The sequence below is a fragment of the Oncorhynchus masou genome, chromosome 13, assembly GCF_036934945.1.
Source record: "Oncorhynchus masou masou isolate Uvic2021 chromosome 13, UVic_Omas_1.1, whole genome shotgun sequence".
NCBI classification, from domain to species: Eukaryota; Metazoa; Chordata; class Actinopteri; order Salmoniformes; family Salmonidae; genus Oncorhynchus; species Oncorhynchus masou.
The window spans coordinates 39,524,677-39,546,102 of record NC_088224.1 but is presented as its reverse complement, the minus strand read 5'-3'; the positions used below and the strand labels follow the sequence as shown (position 1 = coordinate 39,546,102).

The window sequence follows — 21,426 nt, the reverse complement described above, 5'->3', positions numbered from 1 at the left end:
CTGTACACACCGCATATCTACATGTACATACTGGATTCTTGTCATAGCTAAGATACTCCATCTACTGTTGTACGTACTGTATCATTCTTAGGATATATTTTCGGTGTATATACACAGATTGCATTTGGATTACTGACACTGTTTTGGGGGGGTTGTTAATTGGATTAATTGACATCTTGTTTCATTTTTTTATATATTTGTGTACTTGTTTGACATGTTACTGCACTGTTAAGCTCTAGTAACACAAGCATTTCCCTGCATCCGCTGTAACATCTAAACTGTGTACACGACCAATAAACGTTCATTTGATTTTGAATATGGAGGAACAGTAAGATATTCTTGTTCATGCAAGCCTTTATTCCAGCCCAGCGCTAACACCTGATTCGTGATCATTGAATACATTAACCACATCAAAAGCTTGCACAGTACGGGCCCGTAATCAAGTTTAATAAAATGGCTCCTCCTCAACCTCAAACCGCATGCACTGATTGGCCAGGACAAGTCAACAAGTTTGGAGAGAGAAACAAAAAAGAGAGGAAAGAACCACAGAGAGATTGAAAGAAAGACCGAGTGAACAAAAAAAGCGGGAGAGAAGAGGAAGCGACGTAAAGACTTGAAGTGACTCCCAGCTGTGCATCGGTAAGGGCCGCTCTCTCTCGCCTCCCTCAGAAGATGAAAGAGTCCACCTCTAAGCCAGTGTGAAGGGGAAACTTCCCCCAGTGCTAAAGTTGCTCCAGCTCTTTGGTTGAAAGGAAGCGTGCCGGAGCTCAAATCGGCTTTCAGAAATTAATCCCTGTATTGTGGCTGGGGCATAAATAAACAGGGGACAGTGAGGGGACTTGGGAGTGTGCATGTGTGTACAGTGAGCTAAGGGACAACGGGGCTATTATAGGTGAGAAAGTGTACACGCTCACTGGGGAGTGTGTGTGTGTGTAAGTAAAGACGAGGGAAAGCTAGAGAATGGGTATAGGGTTAAAATGAAAGAAAAAAGGCTGAACAAATCCTCCTGTGTACTCCTGGGAGAAAAGAGCAAGAACTTCACTTACTCTTAGAACACGCTCGTTATTCCGTTTACGTCTTTCTCGCGCTCTTTAGCACAGGTGCAGCATATAACAAACAGTCATAATGGCCTGTAATGCTCGGATCTGGCCTTGATTATGATCATAAATCCCTCATTCACTCACTCTTCCTGATGGAAGAGACTCCATTATCACCAATTCCCCTCTCTCTCTCTCCATCCACTGAGAGGTGCACAAGTTCTGTCCCGCTTAAATCACAGCTTTCCATTGAGCTCAGATGAAACTGCGTGACCGCCATGTGGCTGGGAGCTCCCCTCGCGCGCCTTTTTATTAGTTCTCGCTGTTTGTCTCAGCTTGACTGCAGTCAGACAATCTTCACCTTGTATCTATGCTTGTGTAGTTCTCTATCGCGTTATTTTCCCCAGTACACTCATCTCAGTCATTATCGCCATGCCTTTGTCACCATGTTTCATCTCTCCCGTCTGCCCTCTCTCCCAATGCCAAGACCCACCCATCCTCTTTTTGTTTTTACCATCAAATGTACTTCCTCATTAACGGGTGATCTGTGTCTCATCCTGACAGATAGATTTAAAGAAGGGCCATCCGACTGTGTTTTTGTGCTCAATCCCACTCAGCGAAACAGCCGTGGAGAATGGTGTTAAACTGACATGGATCAATTTTACCTTTTGGTGTTCGGGATAGAGGGTATTTGTTTGTTTGACAGGAGGGAGTTATGGCTGGGCTTGAAACTACAGAACACAAAGCTGTTTTAGAAAGGGCTCATATAGCAGTATGACACTACCTCTTCGTGGTGGAATTGTGTATTACATTGCACACAAAATATGTTCTGTATGCAATGTCTTAAAGTGCCTACTACATGCATTTAACAAATACCAAATCTAAACCCTAACAAGGGGGTGGTGCAATATGGGTAATTGTTTTGCCAAAAGCCACATAAATAACTTTCCCTGGAACTTTGTAGTTAGTTAAGCATTAATTTAGCAATGTATCTACTAATCTACTACTGCTTTGTCTTTATTTTTTTTGTACAAGAGGATATCTGGATGTTTTGGATTGTCACTCATCTATGTTTCAACTCCGCACTGAGTAACTTAATTTAATGGTTCCCATACATTTAGTTTTGCATTCTACAAAGAACTGGAGTTGTTTCTTGAACATCTTCCTCTGATTTCCCCCCCCCCCCCCCCCAACTAAATTACCATTAAAATAAGTGCAGCGAGTTTGACAACGTGGCAGATTGAATCCCTGCTATGGTGGTATAAGAGTTTATTTATTTAAGCAGTCTGGCACCCCACACGCTTGACCCAACGTTTTAATCAAGCTTCTACGAGCCCATATTTTTGTTATGCCGTGGCAGGGCTCCTTCTGCTGTGACCAGTATGACAGCTAGAGTTAATGGAAACATCTGAAGCTGTAGCTCATTGTCTAATGTACACTTTAAACATCAAAATGCAATGCATCTCGTGGAACGTAATACTGTCAAACTGATACTTAGCGACAAATTGAATTCCAGGGGAACTTGATTTGCCTACAGTCTTCATGAATAACGCACCCTCCAGAAACACAAATGAGCAGGTGGTCTCAGGGAATCTAAGCAGGCAAACAGTATTGTCTAGTTGTCTGTGATTACAGCATATTGAAGCGATGATGACAATGGGAAAACATGAAAAGGTGGTTGTATTTCTGTACTGTATTACGAGTACTACCCCAGGATCTTCATCTAGGCTACAAACAACCACCCCAAACAACAGCAAGCAGTGGTTCCCCAACTTCCACCACACAAATAAAGACATTCACCAGAGAGTTGAAAGAATCCACTTTGAGAAAAGTGAACAAAATGGCATATTTACATTAAAAACAAAGTATTGTAAAATTTCACTGAATAATTCTAAAATGCATGGACCTCTTATTTCCTCATCCACACTGTACAGTACAAGTTGAACTGGCAAACCTTAACCACAAGAGGGCAGACAGTGTTATTGGTGAGACGAAGGCATGCAGCATATCCTTCTTTCACTCACAGGGCACACAAGTAGCTTTAAAACATGTTAGACTATTTGAGGGGAAGTGGAGTTAGGGTTTATTAATGTTGCTCATTTTAAATGTATTTTATATGGAAGACTGCATCCCTGAAAAATAGCCTGTTCCAAGTATAGTCCCACGTGCTTGACATCCATTTTAAAACATTTAAACCATAACAATAAAGAGCGCTAAGATAACTACACAAAAGCAGACTGGACAGCTATTAATAACTATGTATTAAAAGAGAAATATACAGAGATTTTTTTTTTGGAGGGGGGGGGGGTTCTTGTACAACAAAAAAAGACACTGAAGAGGTCATTCGGAGGATTCACACAGTGTTGTGAGGCGGTTCTGTGGAGAGAAAAGTGAACGTGAGTTATGGTAACGGCTACTGTTTACACGGGTTTGACATAGAAATCCACTTCAACACCGCTCGATAAACATGAGTAATATGTAAACGCCATCATCAATGGATGTGTTCTGAAAGAAGACAGGTGAAGGAAAATAGATACCGCATTATAAAAACAACCATACAATGCGCAATTCACATGTCTATATAACAAAATGCATAGCATTTACAGTACTGAAAGATGGCATGGCGTTACATTCAGGGTTGTTCTGAACAAAATGAGCACATACTGTGAGAATTTACCATGAAAGAAGTACCTGAATGCACACAACTCCCGTTTGTGCAAACCAAAATGACAATGCATTTCTCTAAAGTGCCTTGTGAAAGCTCAACACTTCGCTAGTCATGTTGGCAGAAGAATAATCTTTAATAGCACACCTTGATCCAGATATGTAATTGGACCGTAGATGTGAAAATGTAGTCTTTACTGTAATCTTTTCATTTGGAGATTTCGCCATAACCCGTTTGCTTTCTGCTATTACGGTTATGCATAACGCATCCCTTTCTCTTCTGTTAGAAGCATGACATATGGATGTGGCCATATTGTATAGTTGTATTTGGTGAAGACCATACCTGAAGCAGACGGATGCTCCTCATGGCTGTCTCATCCAGCTGTCCCAGGTCCACAGTGTCCATCTGACTGGCCAGCAGCTGAATGCACTGGAACCAAAAAAACTCAGGTCAGCAGAGGAACTTTCTTAACACACATGAAATGTGCCAATCATGTCGACAAGTACTTTAGAAAAATAAATAAATAAATATATATATATATTTAAAAAAATACACACCCGCATACAAATTTCAGCCACACCCGTTGCTGACAGGTGTACAAAACTGAGCACACAGCCATGCAATCATCATAGAAAAATAGTCTGTAGAATTGCCTTCCTGAAGAAGTCAGTGACTTTCAAGGTGGCTCCATCATAGGATGCCACCTTTCCAACAAGTGAGTGTCAAATTTCTGCCCTGCTCGAGCTGCCCTGGTCAACTGTTGGTGCTGTTATTGTGAAGTGGAAACATCTAGTAGCAACAACGGCTCAGCCACAAAGTGGTAGACCACAAGCTCACAGAACGGGACCGCTGAGTGCTGAAGCGTGTAAAAATTGTCTATCCTCAATTGAAACACTCACTACAGAGTTCCAAACTTCCTCTGGAAGCAACGTCAGCACAAGAACAGTTCGTCGGGAGCTTCATGAAATGGGTTTCCATGGCTAACTCCAGTTCTCTGGACTGATAAACCACGCTTCACCATCCGGCAGGCCGATGGACGAATCTGGGTTTGCCAAGGAGAACCCTACCTGACCGAATGCATAGTTCCAACTGTAAAGTTTGGTGGATGAGGAGTCATTATTCCCAGGGCTGTTTTTCATGGTTCGGATCCCTTAGTTTCAACTTTGTGGAAGGCCCTTTCCTGTTTCAGCATAACAATGCAGCACAAAGCGAGGTCCATACAGAAATGATTTGTCAATATCGGCGTGGAAGAACTTGAAAGGCCTGCAGAGAGCCCTGACATCAACCCCATCGAACACCTTTTGGATGAATTGGAACACTGACTGTGAGCCAGGCCTAATCACCCAACAACAGCGCTCGACCTCACTAATGAACTTGAAACTCTGAACGCGCTCCACTACAGCCCCGTCAATGTGAATGGGGGTGTGTTCGGACCTCCTTTTCCAGTAGTCCACGATCAGCTCCTTTGTCTTGCTCAAGTTGAGGGGGAGGTTGTTGTCCTGGCACCACACTGCTAGGTCTCTGACCTCCTCCCTTTAGGCTGTCTCCATCTTTTGCCAATATCAGTTATTTTTAAGTCTTGGTTCAATAGTTTATTTTTTACCCCCCCTTAGAGATTGTCAGTTGGATAGGTTCTCTGCAAGGTTTTATATATCTTAACCTCTTGAAACTCTGGGGGCGCAATTTCATTTTTGGATGAAAACCGTTCCCGTTTTAAACAAGATATTTTGTCACAAAAAGATGCTCGACTATGCATATAATTGATAGCTTTGGAAAGAAAACACTCTGAATTTTCCAGAACTGCAATGATATTGTCTGTGGGTGCCCAAGAACGTGAGCTACAGGCAAAACCAAGATGAAACGGCAACCAGGAAACCAGCAGGATTTTTGAGGCTCCGTTTTCCATTGTCTCCTTATATGGCTGTGAATGCGAGAGGAATGAGCCTGCCCTTTCTGTCGTTTCCCCAAGGTGTCTGCAGCATTGTGACGTATTTGTAGGCATATCATTGGAAGATTGACCATAAGAGACTACATTTTCCAGGTGTCCGCCCGGTGTCCTCCGTCGAAATTGGTGCGTCTTTTTCAGCTGCTGGTATTTTTCCATGCGATTCTGAGGGGAAAGCAGGCTTCCACGAACTGCATATCAATGAAGAGATATGTGAAAAAACACCTTGAGGATTGATTCTAAACAACGTTTGCCATGTTTCGGTCGATATTATGGAGTTAATTCGGAAAAAGTTTGACGTTTTGGTGACTGAATTTTCGGTTTGTTTCGGTAGCCAAATGTGATGTACAAAACGGAGCGATTTCTCCTACACAAAGATTCTTTCAGGAAAAACTGAACATTTGCTATGTAACTGAGTCTCCTCATTGAAAACATACGAAGCTCTTCAAAAGTAAATGATTTTATTTATTTGGTTATCTGTTTTTTGTGAAAATGTTGCGTGCTAAATGCTACGCAAAATGCTAAGCTAGCTTGCAATACTCTTACACAAATGATTGATTTGCTATGGTTCAAAAGCATATTTTGAAAATCTGAGATGACAGTGTTGTTAAGAAAAGGCTAAGCTTGAGAGCAGGCGCATTATTTTCATTTGATTTGCGATTTTCAGAAATCGTTAACGTTGCGTTATGCTAATGAGCCTGAGGCTTTATTCACGATCCCAGATGGGGAGTATCAAGAGTTAACTAACAGATATTTTTCTGACTCAAATAGGATTCCCTCAGCATTGTGCTGATGACAATTCTTTCAGGTTGAAATTTCATGATATAAAACTCAAGTTGCATATATTTGAAAATGTCTACATTGGTCAATCCAAAATAGTTTTTTTTCTTGAATTATGTCATGGAAATAATTGTACACATGTAACATAAACAGTCAGAGGGGCTAGTGAGGGTATTTAGCCAAGTCAGATGGTCGTGCATACTGTTCAGTACAGATCAGTCTAAAAACGGAAGGCTGCTTACCTCTCCATTCCCCACAGGGACATTGATGACGATATCATTACCGCCTCCTGAGATGGGGGAGCCGTTGACTGAGATACTGTAAACCCTCTCCTTGTGGCGGGGTATCCTCACCGCGGGGGTCTTGGGAAGTCTGGGATATATGACGACAACAAGTCATAGTTGAGGCAATATACAGGGGGTACCGGAACAGAGTCAATGTGCAGGGTACAGGTTAGCCGAGGTAAAGTGACTATGCATAGATAATAGAAGAAAAAGAAAGAAACGCACACCTATAAAGACGAGGTGCTGGCTAGCGGAGTAGAAACTTGAAAATAAAAATAAAAGAGAGCCGCACACTCTTGGAGCTCAGATGCAAAAATTTTATTACCAACGTTTGGACAGCCAAGCTGTCTTCATCAGGGTATAATCACAAACACTGCGGGATGACTCGTTTATATAATGTCAAAGGACACAGGTGTCTGTAATCATGGCCAGGAGTGGCCTAATATCATTGGTTAATAATCAAATATTAAAATGTCATACAAAGAACAGCATACAAACAAATGGATAGCATACGATCATAGATTAATTTCACTATACAAGTTTACACACAATTACAATGGCAAAGTCACAATAATCACAAGAATGGCTTCAGATCAAAGTCTACGTTGAGACCGAAGGGCGCAAGGGTCTTTAAATTAAGGATCCAGGAGTGTGAGCTCCAAGAGTGTGCGGCTCTGAGCTCCAAGAGTGTGCGGCTCTCTTTTATTTTTATATGCATACATAATAAACAGCGAGTGGGGCGGCATGTAGCCTAGTGGTTAGTTTTGGCCCAGTAACCGAGAAGTTGCTAGATCGAATCCCCGAGCTGACAAGGTAAAGGACAAGCCACAGAACATTACCTACTGCCACTTTACCTGGAGTCAAAGCGTGGTGTGATAAGAGGGGTAGGGCCCATGAGGGAACTGTCCAACATGTTCCTGGAAGGAGTGACCAGTGGCTTCCTACTGGACCTGAAGTGGCAAATTAATATTAGCAAGTCATTTTTGTACAACCATAAAACACACACGAACACATGCAAAAATATTTGCAGATTCCAGCTGAAAGGGTCTTACTTTCTGATGGACGAGTTCCGCTTGCTGACTGACAGTGCTTTGGCGCTCTTTGACGTTGGAGGTTTCCTAGTTGATTTACCCTGAGAAATAGAGAAGAAACGGGCGATGAGGCAACAGTGCAAGTCTTCAGCTTGAGCTAGACATGGCTTGGTACTAATAATGACTTGCGCTATCATTTGGAATAAAATGCAAGAGCCTAAAAGAAAGGAGACTAGAGGACGACATTGAGTCTGTGAAACTAAAACACATGGTAAGTCTCCCTAACCTTGGCAAAAAATAAAAAATACAGCACTAACCTTCTTCCCTGTGGCTGTAAAAGTGTTCTCATCCTCTGAACTTGTCCTGGCTCCACCCCTTTTCAACTTTGCTGCAGAGGGGAGCAGAGTAACTTTAACATCCAGTGGGATTCAAAGGAGACATAACAACTGGTATATAGCAAATACTTACCTTTTTTAACAGTCTTGGGGGGAATAGTATGGACTTCAGCCATAACACTCTCCACTTGGGCAGCCTCCTCTACTTTCTGGAAGTAGACAAATGAGAGTGAAGAGCAACTCTGGCTGGGTGGCATTTTCTGTGGTGTCAAACCATGGCCTGACTTAAACCAACAGTTTATGAATTATTCTATTTTAATTTAGAAGACCCACCTTGGCATCCTCCACTGGTGACACGGGTGACTTTGGTTTCTCTGACCCTGAAGGGATGAAGGAGAAGTGTCAGTTCGTCAGATAAAACATCTCTCTAACCCACCTTTCGCCAAATCAAAATCATATGTCACGTGTGCAGAATACAACCGGTGTAGGCCTTCCCGTGAAATGCTTACTTAAGCCCTCAACCAATGATGCAGTTAAGAGAAATAAGAGTTAAAATAGTATCTACATTTTACCCAAAATAAAGTCTAAACAAAAAAAAGTTACAATAAAATAAATAACAAGTGAGGCTATATACAGGGGGTACCGGAACAGAGTCAATGTGCAGGGTACAGGTTAGCCGAGGTAAAGTGACTATGCATAGATAATAAACAGCGAGTGGGGCGGCATGTAGCCTAGTGGTTAGAGTTTTGGCCCAGTAACCGAGAAGTTGCTAGATCGAATCCCCAAGCTGACAAGGTAAAAAAAATCTGTCTTTCTGCCCCTGAATAAGGCAGTTAACCCACTGTTTCCATGCCATCATTATAAATATTAAATGTTGTTAAATGACTTCCAGTTAAAAAAAAATCATTTAAACATTTAAAAAGCAGCAGCACAAAAGGAGAGGGTCAATGCAGATAGTCCAGGTAGCCATTTGATTAACTGTTCAACAGTCTTATGGCTTGCGGGTAGAAGCTGTTGAGCCTTTTGGAACAGTCAGGTGCATGCTTCTTCACTTAGCCAGCTAACTTACCACAATGCTCAAGCCAGTTCATCTGTCTCACTACCTTTGGCAGCTTGATCACAGCCATGTTGTAGAAGTTGTCTGCATCTTTCAGGAGGCTGTTTGTCTTCTCCTTCAGCCTTTCAACTACGGTTTTAACTGCAAAGACAACGTGTGATTGGATAAGTTACACCAAAGTGAATTCACAAACGGTGGTTTCTGTTCATATAACGTTAATGGCAAGCAGCCAACTTGCATCTACATGCTCTTTGTCATCCATACCCTCACTGTCGAAATCTTCGAGAAAAGCCTCCAATTTGTCCAACTTGGGGTTTTTACGTTGTTTAGTCGTCCTCTTTGGTCGTCCCATCTCTGTACATTGGTAACGTACACTAAATTAGTAATGGTGCTTGGGCTAGCAAAACAGGTAAAATGTTGCTAGTTACTGTTAGCTTACTGTTAGCTAGGCTACGTTAACGTTAGTAGTTAGCCAGATTGAAGCAACTCCGTTTAAAAATGACTGTTTCACTTCAGATTTGAAATACATACAATGCAATGTTAATCTAAACAATGAGATTGTTTGACAAATGTAATTTCATTGTGATTTACCTGGTGATGTTTTCTTTATTTTCTAGTTAGCGAGTTAATCCTGCTGCCTCCCTCTCTTTCCAGTTGGCGAAATTTTCAAATTTACACGCAGACGCAGACAATGCCGGAGACCAACCAATGAGGAAACGCTTTCGCTTGGCATCATTTTTCACCTATAATTTCGAAGAACGTTCATGTTTACGTCATTTGTCCTGAATGTGAACTTGGATGCCTGCGTTATTGTCTCGTAACCAAGTATTGAGGAAAAAAAGTTTGGAGAGCAGTCAAGAAAGTATGTAATTCAGTGTTGGCTGAATGCAAGCCTTTAATGGTTTCACTTGGAAACATAGAAGAGCAGTTGAGGGCGTTTCAAAAGACACCTCTCTTCACACTTTTCCCGATCTGCACCAGCGTCTTCACTTCAAGCTCCTACAGGACAGTAGACATAATGTAAGATACATGGTAGCTCACTCCATAAACTCATGAGAGAGCTTGAACACATTTTGTAACCACAGATGACCCTCTTATTTCTCTCCTGTCTGTGCGAGATGCTATCAGTAATCGGGTGTCTGGTGCGTTCCTGTTGTATGAGCAGAATCTCGACACCCTTGCTACCTACACCCAGAGATCTGCAGTCGCTCCATCCATCGCTTGGAGTGGCTTCAGGATGCGGGGCATTACTGTCATCAACAGTATCCGTTCTGTGTCACTGTATTACTGTACCATTACTAATGATGCACAATAAATGGTCAATGTGAGCATGCCACTAGACTGCAAACTGCCGCGGAAGGCTTGATGCTGAAACGCATCACTTCCGTGTGTGGCATTATAAATCTTGAAATCAACCATTTGGTAAAGGTTGTTTCTATTGTTGATTTGTGTGAGAAAGATAGTTTATCATCATCTGCGTGCACAGGTTCCTGAGAAGAAAGAACGTGCTGCAGACACTGAGGGCTGATGACCCCTGCCTTCTGGAAACTGCTCCCAAGAGAGATCTGGGTCCCTGAAAACAGTGAAGAGAGCATATCAGGTAAACCCATATATGGTGCTCTATTTAGTGTATTTCCAGTGCCTTCAAAAAGTATTCATACCCCTGGCCCTTTTTCCCCATTTTGTAGTTACTAATTGTAATTTTTTTGTCAACGAGCTACACAATACTCTAATGTCAAAGTGGAAGAAAAAGGCTTACTTTAAAAAATATATATGTATGAAAAATAAGACACTAATATATCTTGATCAGATAAGTATTCACATCTGGAGTCAATAAAATGAATGAATGACATTGTATTTGTTCTCAAATCGCCAAATGGCAATCCATCCCTTATGGGATTAATTGACACATTTAACAAACACTATAATAATTCACTATGGTAATTAAATGATCATTCTTCTTCCAGCGTTCTCTGCATTGCACATCACAAAAAGAGTGGGAAAAAAACACAATACATCAATATATAATAGTCAATAAGGTTATCCAAACAATAATTACATCCCTAGAGCAGTGCAATAATACACATACATACAGTTGAAGTCTCACCATACACGCCTTCCATCTCACCTCATAGTGTTCCCTGCCCATGTCCCCTGTTATCTCAAATAGAGTTGCAAACTTGTGGACACCTAAAAAGTAACGTACTGCTCTGTTATGAACATGTTCATTTTTAAAATACCTCTTAGCACCCCACACTCCTGCTGAATAGTCCAGAACAAGACACACGCATGTCTAATACAGTTTGGAGTACGTGGCATAACCAATATCTTTGAGTGTTTTAGTTTTTCCTGGAACTCCCCCAAGAGCTCTACTCTCTGAGTCGGCCAGAGCAGACATTGCTTATAGAAAGGTAATATGTTCATCAATAAAAAAAGACCCAGATATTTATAAATGCTAGTATACTTCAGAAAGTCTTCACCAAAACAATACCGAAAAACACTTCTCTTAGTGCTGGTTTTCTAAAATGCATTATCTGTGTTTTTGTCTGGTTAATCTTTTAATTGGTGTTAAAGTCTCTGTCTTTTACACCAATTGACTGCACATGATAACATGTTCTGCAGGTCTTCAGTTTCTGCCATCAAAATAATATCATCGGCATATAAAAGGATACTTAGCATTTCATCATCATATCTTACGCCAATATTTAACTGTTTCATTTATGTTTCCAAGTCCTTTATAAACGAAGCAAACATGTTTTACACTCGAGGGTGTGGGAAACCAATCTGTACGATATTCATTAACACACATACAAGCAATTGGTACTTTATAAAGAGACTGGATTGCTTGATAAAATGTCCCATCAACCTCTGTCTTTAACAAACTATAGGCTAAAAGATCCCTATTTACAAAATCAAAAGCTTTCTGGAAATCAATTAAACATGCAAAAGTAGGCTTCTCATGATGTAATCTATTTATTGTACAGACCGAGAAGATATGATCTATACAGGCTCTGGATTTACAAAAACCCTTTTGTTCATCCACCAGAATGTTTTGGTCCTCCAAAAATGTAATTAGCCTATTGTTGAGGATGGATGAATATCATTTATAAACCCTACTTAATAAACGTATGTAGTTCAGTGGCACTCTAGGGTCATTTTTTTGAAGATTTGGGAATGGGATTCACTATAGACTTTTTCCAAGTGGATGGCAGTATACTGTACTCAAAACACATTTGGAGCAAATCATATAGGACATAAATTAATTTAGGGGATTTTAAAATCTCATCAGGCAGTTCATCAATACCAAACGCTTCTCCATTTTTTGCAGCGTCAATCACCTTAACTTCTGCCATAGACAGCTCCTCATTTAAATACGGGTTACATACAGTTGAAGTCAGAAGTTTACATAAACAAGTTTTAATGATTCCAACCTAAGTGTTTCAACCACTCCACAAATTTCTTGTTAACAAACTATAGCTTTGGCAATTCGGTTAGGACGTCCACTTTGTGCACGACACAAGTAATTTTTACAACAATTGTTTACAGACAGATTATTTCACTTATTCACTGGAATCACTGTATCGCAATTCCAGTGGGTCAGAAGTTTACATACACTACGTTGACTGCCTTTAAACAGCTTGGGAAATTCCAGAAAATGATGTCATGGCTTTAGAAGCTTCTGCTTGGCTAATTTACATCATTTGAGTCAATTGGAGGTGTACCTGTGGATGTATTTCAAGGCCTACCTTCAAACCCAGTGCCTCTTTGCTTGACATCATGGGAAAATCAAAAGAAATCAGCCAAGACCTCAGAAAAAAAATTGTACAGTCGTGGCCAAAAGTTTTGAGAATGGCGCAAATATTAATTTCCACGAAGTTTGCTGCTTCAGTGTCTTTAGATATTTTTGTCAAATGTTACTATGGAATACTGAAGTATAATTACAAGCATTTCATAAGTGTCACAGTTTTTTATTGACAATTACATGAAGTTGATGCAAAGAGTCAATATTTGCAGTGTCCCTTCTTTTTCAAGACCTAAGCAATCTGCCCCGGTATGCTGTCAATTAACTTCTGAGCCGCTGATGGCAGCCCATTCTTGCATAATCAATGCTTGGAGTTTGTCAGAATTTGTGGGTTTTTGTTTGTCCACCCGCCTCTTGAGGATAACCACAAGTTCTCAATGGGATTGAGGTTTCCTGGCCATGGACCCAAAATATTGATGTTTTGTTCCCCGAGCCACTTAGTTATCACTTTTGCCTTATGGCAAGGTGCTCCATCATGCTGGAAAAGGCATTGTTCGTCATCAAACTGTTCCTGGATGTTTGGGAGGATTTGTTGGTACCATTCTTTATTCATGGATTTGTTTTTAGGCAAAATTGTGAGTGAGCCCACTCCCTTGGCTGAGAAGCAACCCCACACATGAATGGTCTCAGGATGCTTTACTGTTGGCATGACACAGGACTGATGGTAGCGCTCACCTTGTCTTCTCCGGACAAGCTTTTTTCTGGAGGCCCCAAACTATCGGAAAGTGGACTTTACCCCAGTCCTCAGCAGTCCAATCCCTGTACCTTTTGCAGAATATCAGTCTGTCCCTGATGTTTTTCCTGGAGAGAAGTGGCTTCTTTACTGCCCTTCTTGACACCAGGCCATCCTCATAAAGTCTTCGCCTCACTGTGCTTGCAGAAGCACTCACACCTGCCTGCTGCCATTCCTGAGCAAACTCTGTACTGGTGGTGCCCCGATCCCGCAGCTGAATCAACTTTAGGAGACGGTCCTGGGGCTTGCTGGACTTCCTTGGGTGCCCTGATGCCTTCTTCACAACAATTGAACTGCTCTCCTTGAAGCTCTTGATGATCTGATAAATGGTTGATTTAGGTGCAATCTTACTAGCAGCAATACCCTAGCCTGTGAAGCCCTTTTTGTGCAAAGCAATGATGACAGCACGTGTTTTCTTGCAGGTAACCATGAATGACAGAGGAAGAACAATGATTCCAAGCACCACCCTCATTTTGAAGCTTCCAGTCTGTTATTCGAACTCAATCAGCATGACAGAGTGATCTCCAGCCTTGTCCTCGTCAACACTCACACCTGTGTTAACGAGAGAACCACTGACATGATGTCAGCTGGTCCTTTTGTGGCAGGGCTGAAATGCAGTGGAAATGTTTTTGGGGGGGATTCAATTCATTTGCATGGCAAAGAGGGACTTTGCAATTCATTGCAATTCATCTGATCACTCTTCATAACATTCTGGAGTATATGCAAATTGCCATCATACAAACTGAGGCAGCAGACTTTGTGAAATTAATATTTGTGTCATTCTCAACTTTTGCCCACGACTGTAGACGTCCACAAGTCTGGTTCATCCTTGGGAGCAATTTGCAAACACCTGAAGGTACCACATTCATCTGTGCAAACAATAGTAAGCAAGTACAAACACCATGGGACCACACAGCCGTCATACCGCTCAGGAAGGAGATGCGTTCTGTCTCCTAGAGATGAACGTACTTTGGTGCGAAAAGTGCAAATCAATTCCAGAACAACAGCAAAGGACCATGTGAAGATGCTGGAGGAAACAGGTACAAAAGTATCTATATCCACAGTAAGCCAGACTACAGTTTGCAACTGCACATGTGGACAAAGATTATACTTTTTAGAGAAATGTCCTCGGGTCTGATGAAACAGGAGGCTTGCACGCCGAAGAACGCCATCCCAACTGTGAAGCATTACAGATACACATTTTAGAGTCACAAAGGAATTCAACCCGCAATGGACTATCATCAATATCATTTATATAGTCATCTAACCTCCCAATTCGACTGTTAAGATCCCCACATATGTAAATAGCATCTGCTTCTGTATATAGGTATATTTGACTTAACAAATGACCATCTCTACCCCATGTGGACTGTTCAGGTGGCAAATAGCATGAAAATACAACGAAACAATCTGACTCCCTATGTTCAAAGCACAAACCAATAATTCCTTCTATGGCTTTATCGATAATTTCAATTTTATATGCTTTCATCATATCAGACTTTACACATATTCCCTTTCACGTGAGTGTTCCTGTTGTGTCCATACCATACATACCCTTCAATATCAATAGTTTCTTGCCGACGCAAATGCTTTTCATTTATTGAGATAATGTCTGGGTTTAAGGATTTTAGTATTGTTATTCGTAATTTATTGTTCAGTGTAGTCCATCCCTTAACATTCCAATGTACTATTGAAATCGAATCTCGTAGGGGATGGGAAGCCCCTCGGTATGTAGTAGGTCTGTCCACGTTGTCCTTCTGGTTGATTTCGTTTCATGACCCGTCCGCTTCCCGTGACAAAATAGTCATTTCCTCCGTGTATTTCTCCCAGCAGTGTCTTGAAGTTCAGTTCTATAAGGCGATCAGTGTGGGACTTGGCTGATCGAAGGAAGACTGTTATAATCAGGATGGTCTCGCAGCTTTTGTTTTTTTCCCCGTAACAGAGCCACTTTCTCCTCCACAGACCGACGCTCCACCTTCACAACCCCGGGACCTTTACCTCTCTCCATCATCCTCTCAACTGCAATCACCTGTTTCGCTGCCTAGGCTACCGATATCAACCCGGTTCACTTTGAAGATTAGGTCCTCGTTTTCATCAGCTGGCAGTCCTGCCACTATTATAGACACGTCTGGGTCGAATGTTGTTTTGGCAAGGCCTATTCTCCCAGATTTTAGGAATTCTACACGGGACTCCAGACGTCCAACTTCAAGAGCTATGTGGTCACGTAGCTGCTTATTATTCTCCAATTGAGTCAGCAAAGCTGTATGATTATCCTGAATGGCTTTCTCCACATAAACTGTCAACTTTACTATTCATTCCTTTTTCAATACTCAGTTTAATTTCATCCATCCTCCTTTCCATTTTCTGTACCTAGACTCCTTATCTCCGTCATGCTATTGGCACTTTCTTTATTTGATCAATTCTGCTCCATGCTTTTCTCATCACTGCGTAGATTTCTACCGGAGTCCATACGTTTTAGCGGTAAAGTGTTTGTTATTGCTGTTCAAGGTAACGTTAGATAGCCAGCTAAATGTAACATTATAGCTAGGCTAGCTAGATTACTTGCCAAACAATCCCCGACAAGTATGTCTATTGACTGTCTTTTCACCCTCAACTGGTTTTCTGCTTTTTCATTTTTTATTAATTTGTAAACATTTCTAAAAACATAATTCCACTTTGACATTATGGGGTATTGTGTGGCACATGTTCGAATCACCGGCGATTACAGCTGTGAGTCTTTCTGGGTAAGTCTCTAAGAGCTTTGCCCACCTAGATTGTACAATATTTGACCATTATTCTTAAACAAATTATTCAAGATCTGTCATGTTGGTTGTTGATAATTGCTACACAGCCATTTTCAAATCTTGCCATAGCCATTTTCAAGCCGATTTAAGTCAAAACTGTAACTAGGCCACTCATGAACATTCAATGTTTTCTTGGTAAGCAACTCCAGTGTGTATTTGGCCTCATGTTTTCGATAATTGTCCTGCTGAACTGGGAGTTAGTCTCCCCAGTGTCTGTTGGAAAGCAGACGGAACCAAGTTTTTTTCTCAAGGAGTTTGCATATGCTTATCTCGATTCCATTTATTTTTATTTTAAAAAACTAGTCCTTGCCCATGACAAGTATACCCATATTGTTGAGTAACTACAATGTTGTTGATCCATCGTCAATCACAGCCATCAAATTCTGTAACTGTTTTAAAATCACCATTGGCTTCATAGTGAAATCCTTGAGCAGTTTCTTTCCACTCCAGCAACTGAGTTAGGAAGGACGCCTATATCCTTGTAGTGACTGGGTGTATTGATACACCAACCAAAGTGTAGTCAATACTGTAACTGCACCATCTACCAATAGGTGCCCTTCTTTGCGAACCACTGGAAAACATTCCTGGTCGAATCTGTACTTGAAATTCACTGCTCGACTGAGGGACCTTACAGATAATTGTATGTGTGGGGTACAGAGATGCGGTAGTATTTTGAAAATCATTTTAAAATCCTATTGCACACAGTGAGTCCATGCAACTTATTGTGTCCTGTTAAGCACATTTTTACTCCAACTTATTATTTAGGTTTGCCATCACAAAAGGGTTGAATACTTTGATGCAAGCTTTCATTTCTTATTCATTTCTAAAAACTTATTTCCACTTTGACATTATGGGGTATTGTGTGGCATAATCTCAATGTAATCCATTTTAAATTCAGGCTGTAACAACAATGTGGAAAGGTCAAGGGGTGTGTATACTTTCTGAAGGCATTGTAATTACCCTCACTGAATTTAATAAACTAATGTAGTTATTCTACACCGTTTAAGTGTCCTTTTTCATTGGGTCCTTGTAAAATGAGAACTACAAGATGTTCGCAAGAGGACTACCCAGTGGATGTGATTGTAGACCACCTGAAAAGTAGACTAAAAAAATGTTTTAAGACTCAGTAATTGCTTGAAGGGTAAAGGAACAGACTGGGTTCGGGGATTGACTTAGACTTTGGATGTGTCAACCCTGATAGGAGCAGAGCACCTGGATGTGAACAAGGCAGAGGACCATGAGGTAGACAGAGCATGTTAGAATTGTCAGAGCTCTGCTACAACAGCAAAGACCAGGGCCCATATTCACAAAGCATCTCCCGGTAAAAGGTCCTAGGAATCCTGATAAAACTTGTTTTTAAAACAATCAACAACAAAAAACTCCCAGCTCAGTAGATTTTAAGACAATGCCCAGACAAACTCTCAGCTGGAAATCACGACAGTTTGAGGTACCGCAAAGGAAAGATAGTGAAGACAGTCATTGACATTGTTGCAAATGATGGGGGGGGGGGACTTCAGACAACCACGGTGAATGTGACTGTACATGTTAATGTTGATATAATTTCACGTGACACAATCACTTCTCTTATCGCCTAACATATTGGCATGCATAACTTTTTTTTTACCAATTCTGATGGTTGTTAAAAGCATTATTTTGACAATATTGCAGTTATATCAAAACACTCGTCACTCCCGTTTTAAAAACGAATTCGCTTTGGCACAGTCGGCCTCAAGTCACTTGCCAATAATGTTTCATACAACTCGTGAAAGGTCTATAATTGTTATCTAACACAATCAAAGTCAACATTAAGAATTAAGTGCCCAATTTAGGCATCTTAAAAAAATATATTAAAAAAACACGTGGTATTGCACTCCCAAGGGATAACTTGAAATAACTGTCATTCAATAATGGAAATACATTTATTTATTAACCTATTTGTTATAAGTATTTAGGCATATCATATGAAATCATTGGTAGAGGCACAAGAGATACTGTTGCATATACTGTAGATCTAGATTATTTATGGATTGACGATATAGAATTAGAAAACACGAACAACTCCAAAGCAAGTGCATGTGGCACAGGAACCACTGACTCAGTGGATTATTGATCAAGACATCCTCTGGTAACTTAACTGTTTAGGACAGCTGAGGTGCATGAGGTGTCCTAAATATCTGTCGACAAGGTGTGACTTATGACTAAAGAGGCTTCAAGCATTGCTTTTATTTTTTACCCATAAGAGAACGAGTAAAATGTCTCTATTCTCAGCATTTATGACCAATTGTCTATTCTGAGATGCTTTCTGGATATGGGCCCTGAGCTAGAATAGTAGGACTTCTGACGAAGCGAAAATTAATTCTGTGGAAAAACAATGAAATTAAATTATAAATAACATTTTAACACGTGTTTTTCTTTCTCCAACTATCTGGTTTATTCAGGATGGCTGCCCCTTTCCCTCACCTCACATGGTTTGCCCTTACTGCCCTGAAAGATACAATTAATTTGACAGGAATTCCAAACAGCCTGTAAGAGGGCTAGATTGATCCATCACTATGTGCAAAGGGAACACTTTCTTTTTGGAGTTGTGCACAGCTGAACATTGAGCACGACACCTTCAATATTCTGGGCAAACTTCAAAACACCATCAGTTTGTCATGAACTAAAACATATGGAAGGAAAAAGTTCAAACTTACTAAAATACCCTTGGAATAAACAGATTATTCTGTTACATTTTTGATTTATTGACTTATTCAAACTCAATGAAGTAGTGCCGAGACTGAATTATTTCACAGATTTAATAGTCATCTGAAAAGAATTGTGAAAGAAATCACTCCAATCTTCACACCACAAGTCACAAAACCACAATATCTTAAAGGTGTTTATGGTGATTGATGTCGTGTCTTCCAGGCAATATTGTGATCTGTCCACGCACTAATACCAAATATCAGTGTAATAAATGTGTAATGAAGTCAATAAGGGAATACATGAGGCGGATAATGCTAGGCATTATGGAAAAAGCCTCAATTATATATAAATAAATATAAAATTGAGGCCGTGAAAAAATACATTTGAAATAAATATTTAAGTATCATCAAAATGCATCACGCTAGCAGAACGCGAAAGAACGGCAGAGTTTCAAATCTAATGCGTCACATCTTCAAAAACCTTCCAAGTCACAACACCTCACCTCCACAACAGTCAGTCACAGTTTTTCCTTCTCCAGCCTTCTACTTCCTCTTCTCGTTCTCAACCTTGCGCCTTCCCATACTCCAACCCTGTTGACATTCTTCACATCTTTTCTCTGGACTAAACGTATTCCTTTAGGGGCACGCTGTTGGAGGCGATCGGTTTCGGAGGATCAGGTGCGAGGGGGGAGGGGCGCGTGTTAGGAAAGCTCCGGCCCATGTACCCCCGGCGGTACTCCCCTCCTCCGCTCTCGATATGGGGGCAGGTGCTGCTCAGCACGGCCCCGCTGATCATCAGAATAACCGCAGATGCCCAGCCCAGGTAGATCGCCTGGCCCAGCTCTCGCTTGTACATGACAGGCACTTTGGGGTTGTAGAAGTCCTGGACCACCGTGTTGGCGGTCCACGAGACGGGCACCAGCACGCACAGGCCCGTCAGGATGAATAGCACGCCGCCGGAGAGGGCGATGCCTGCCTTGGCGCGGCGGTCGTCACCAGCGCACGTGGTGCATTTCATTCCACAGCAGGACACGGTGCAGGACAGCCAGCCCAGGAAAATTGCCACACACATGAGGGCACGAGCTGCCTGGAGGTCCGGGGGCAGAGCCAGAATGGAGTCGTAGGTCTTGCACTGCATGTGGCCCGTGGCCTGGTAGATGCAGTTCATCCAGATGCCCTCCCACTTGATCTCGGAGGTGAGGATGTTGCTGCCGATGAAGGCGGACACCTTCCACTGAGGCAAGGCCGTCACAGCGATGGCCATGACCCAACCTGTTACCGCACAGGTGAAGCTGATCAATTGCATGCCTGTGTTGACCATGATGGCTGCTCAGATGTCTTCTGACCACCTGAAACTGACCTTTATCCTTGTCTATGTCTTCTTTCTCACTTCAAGGCCCACTCCTTTGCTATACCTGCCTGCTCTGTCTGGGCCTTTCACAATCCTGAATTTGAGTCACTCACTGTCCTTTTCCGAAATTAATTTCCTTTCTGAAGCTTCTTATATCTCCATTTATTTTCAACATCTGGTCAGATGTCTTCAATGTAGCTTTTATTTTTTAACTCGAGGTTTTTCCCCCCCAGTGATCGGAGTGACAGGTGGTGGCAGAGGGAGAGAAGACTCCATTGCTTTCCTCCCTCTATCTATTGAAATTATTCATTATTTAAGAACCAATGACTGTGCAGCCACTTGTGGCAGCTTCCCTATTTTGGATTGATTGAGCTTCAGAGACGTCACCATCAGTCCCAGTGGGTTTGTGCGTAGGGTACAATTGGATGTCAGCAGTTCTGGCCCTGTAACCTCACACTAACCCAAGCGCGGAGCTGATTACATGAAATGTGTCTATTACCCCACAGGTTTGGTGTGGCCTTACCTAGATGGGTCATGCCAATAGAACCTGATACTCGATCAAGGGACATTGCTGAAGATGTACGCCATCGCTGGAAGGCAAAAACAACTGATACAGTCCCACGAGCAAAGAGGTTCCACAGAAGGTAAACAAAAACAAAAAGACCGATGTCTTGATAAAGCGCAAATAAAAGGCTTGGTCCAATTCGGGCCTTTGTCCAAGTGCATCCAAACTATGACTCCAAATGCACCAAAGCTTGATGGTTGATGCAAAACAAGTTTCACCGCTTCAGCTTAAAATGGAGTTACGGTGTCTTGGGAGAACAAAGCCTAGGAAAATGAAGCGGCAGACCTCAAGCTGGCGCCTGCTGGAGTGTCTTCATCACAAAGGGCTCAGCCTGCCGAAGCCACTTCAGCCTC

At 41.6% G+C, this 21,426-nt stretch overlaps 2 protein-coding genes across 2 annotated transcripts; both read right to left on the bottom strand.

Annotated features, from left to right (window-relative positions):
- Positions 1–2,273: 2,273 nt before the first annotated feature.
- Positions 2,274–9,829, bottom strand: LOC135552309 (borealin-like). The gene is made up of 11 exons (XM_064983863.1): positions 9,726–9,829; positions 9,399–9,488; positions 9,147–9,275; positions 8,411–8,457; positions 8,211–8,286; positions 8,060–8,130; positions 7,764–7,843; positions 7,566–7,661; positions 6,670–6,799; positions 4,045–4,131; positions 2,274–3,413 (listed from the first exon to the last, which is right to left on the bottom strand). The coding sequence occupies exons 2-11, from the start codon at positions 9,484–9,486 to the stop codon at positions 3,378–3,380; spliced, it is 840 nt and encodes a 279-aa protein (XP_064839935.1). The 5' UTR covers positions 9,487–9,488; positions 9,726–9,829; the 3' UTR covers positions 2,274–3,377.
- A 9,421-nt stretch (positions 9,830–19,250) lies between these two features.
- Positions 19,251–20,478, bottom strand: LOC135551435 (claudin-7-like). The gene has a single exon (XM_064982653.1). It carries the CDS (start codon positions 20,476–20,478, stop codon positions 19,780–19,782), a length of 699 nt encoding a protein of 232 aa, XP_064838725.1. The 3' UTR covers positions 19,251–19,779.
- Positions 20,479–21,426: the final 948 nt, after the last annotated feature.

Excerpts from the sequence above, each read along its gene's own strand:
- LOC135552309 (XM_064983863.1), bottom strand. The coding sequence starts at position 9,486 with ATGGGACGACCAAAGAGGACGACTAAACAACGTAAAAACCCCAAGTTG. Across the intron at positions 9,276-9,398 it reads CGAAGATTTCGACAGTGAGG|TTAAAACCGTAGTTGAAAGG; the intron begins GTATGGATGACA and ends TTGTCTTTGCAG. Across the intron at positions 3,414-4,044 it reads GGAGCATCCGTCTGCTTCAG|AACCGCCTCACAACACTGTG; the intron begins GTATGGTCTTCA and ends TTCTCTCCACAG.
- LOC135551435 (XM_064982653.1), bottom strand. The coding sequence starts at position 20,478 with ATGGTCAACACAGGCATGCAATTGATCAGCTTCACCTGTGCGGTAACA.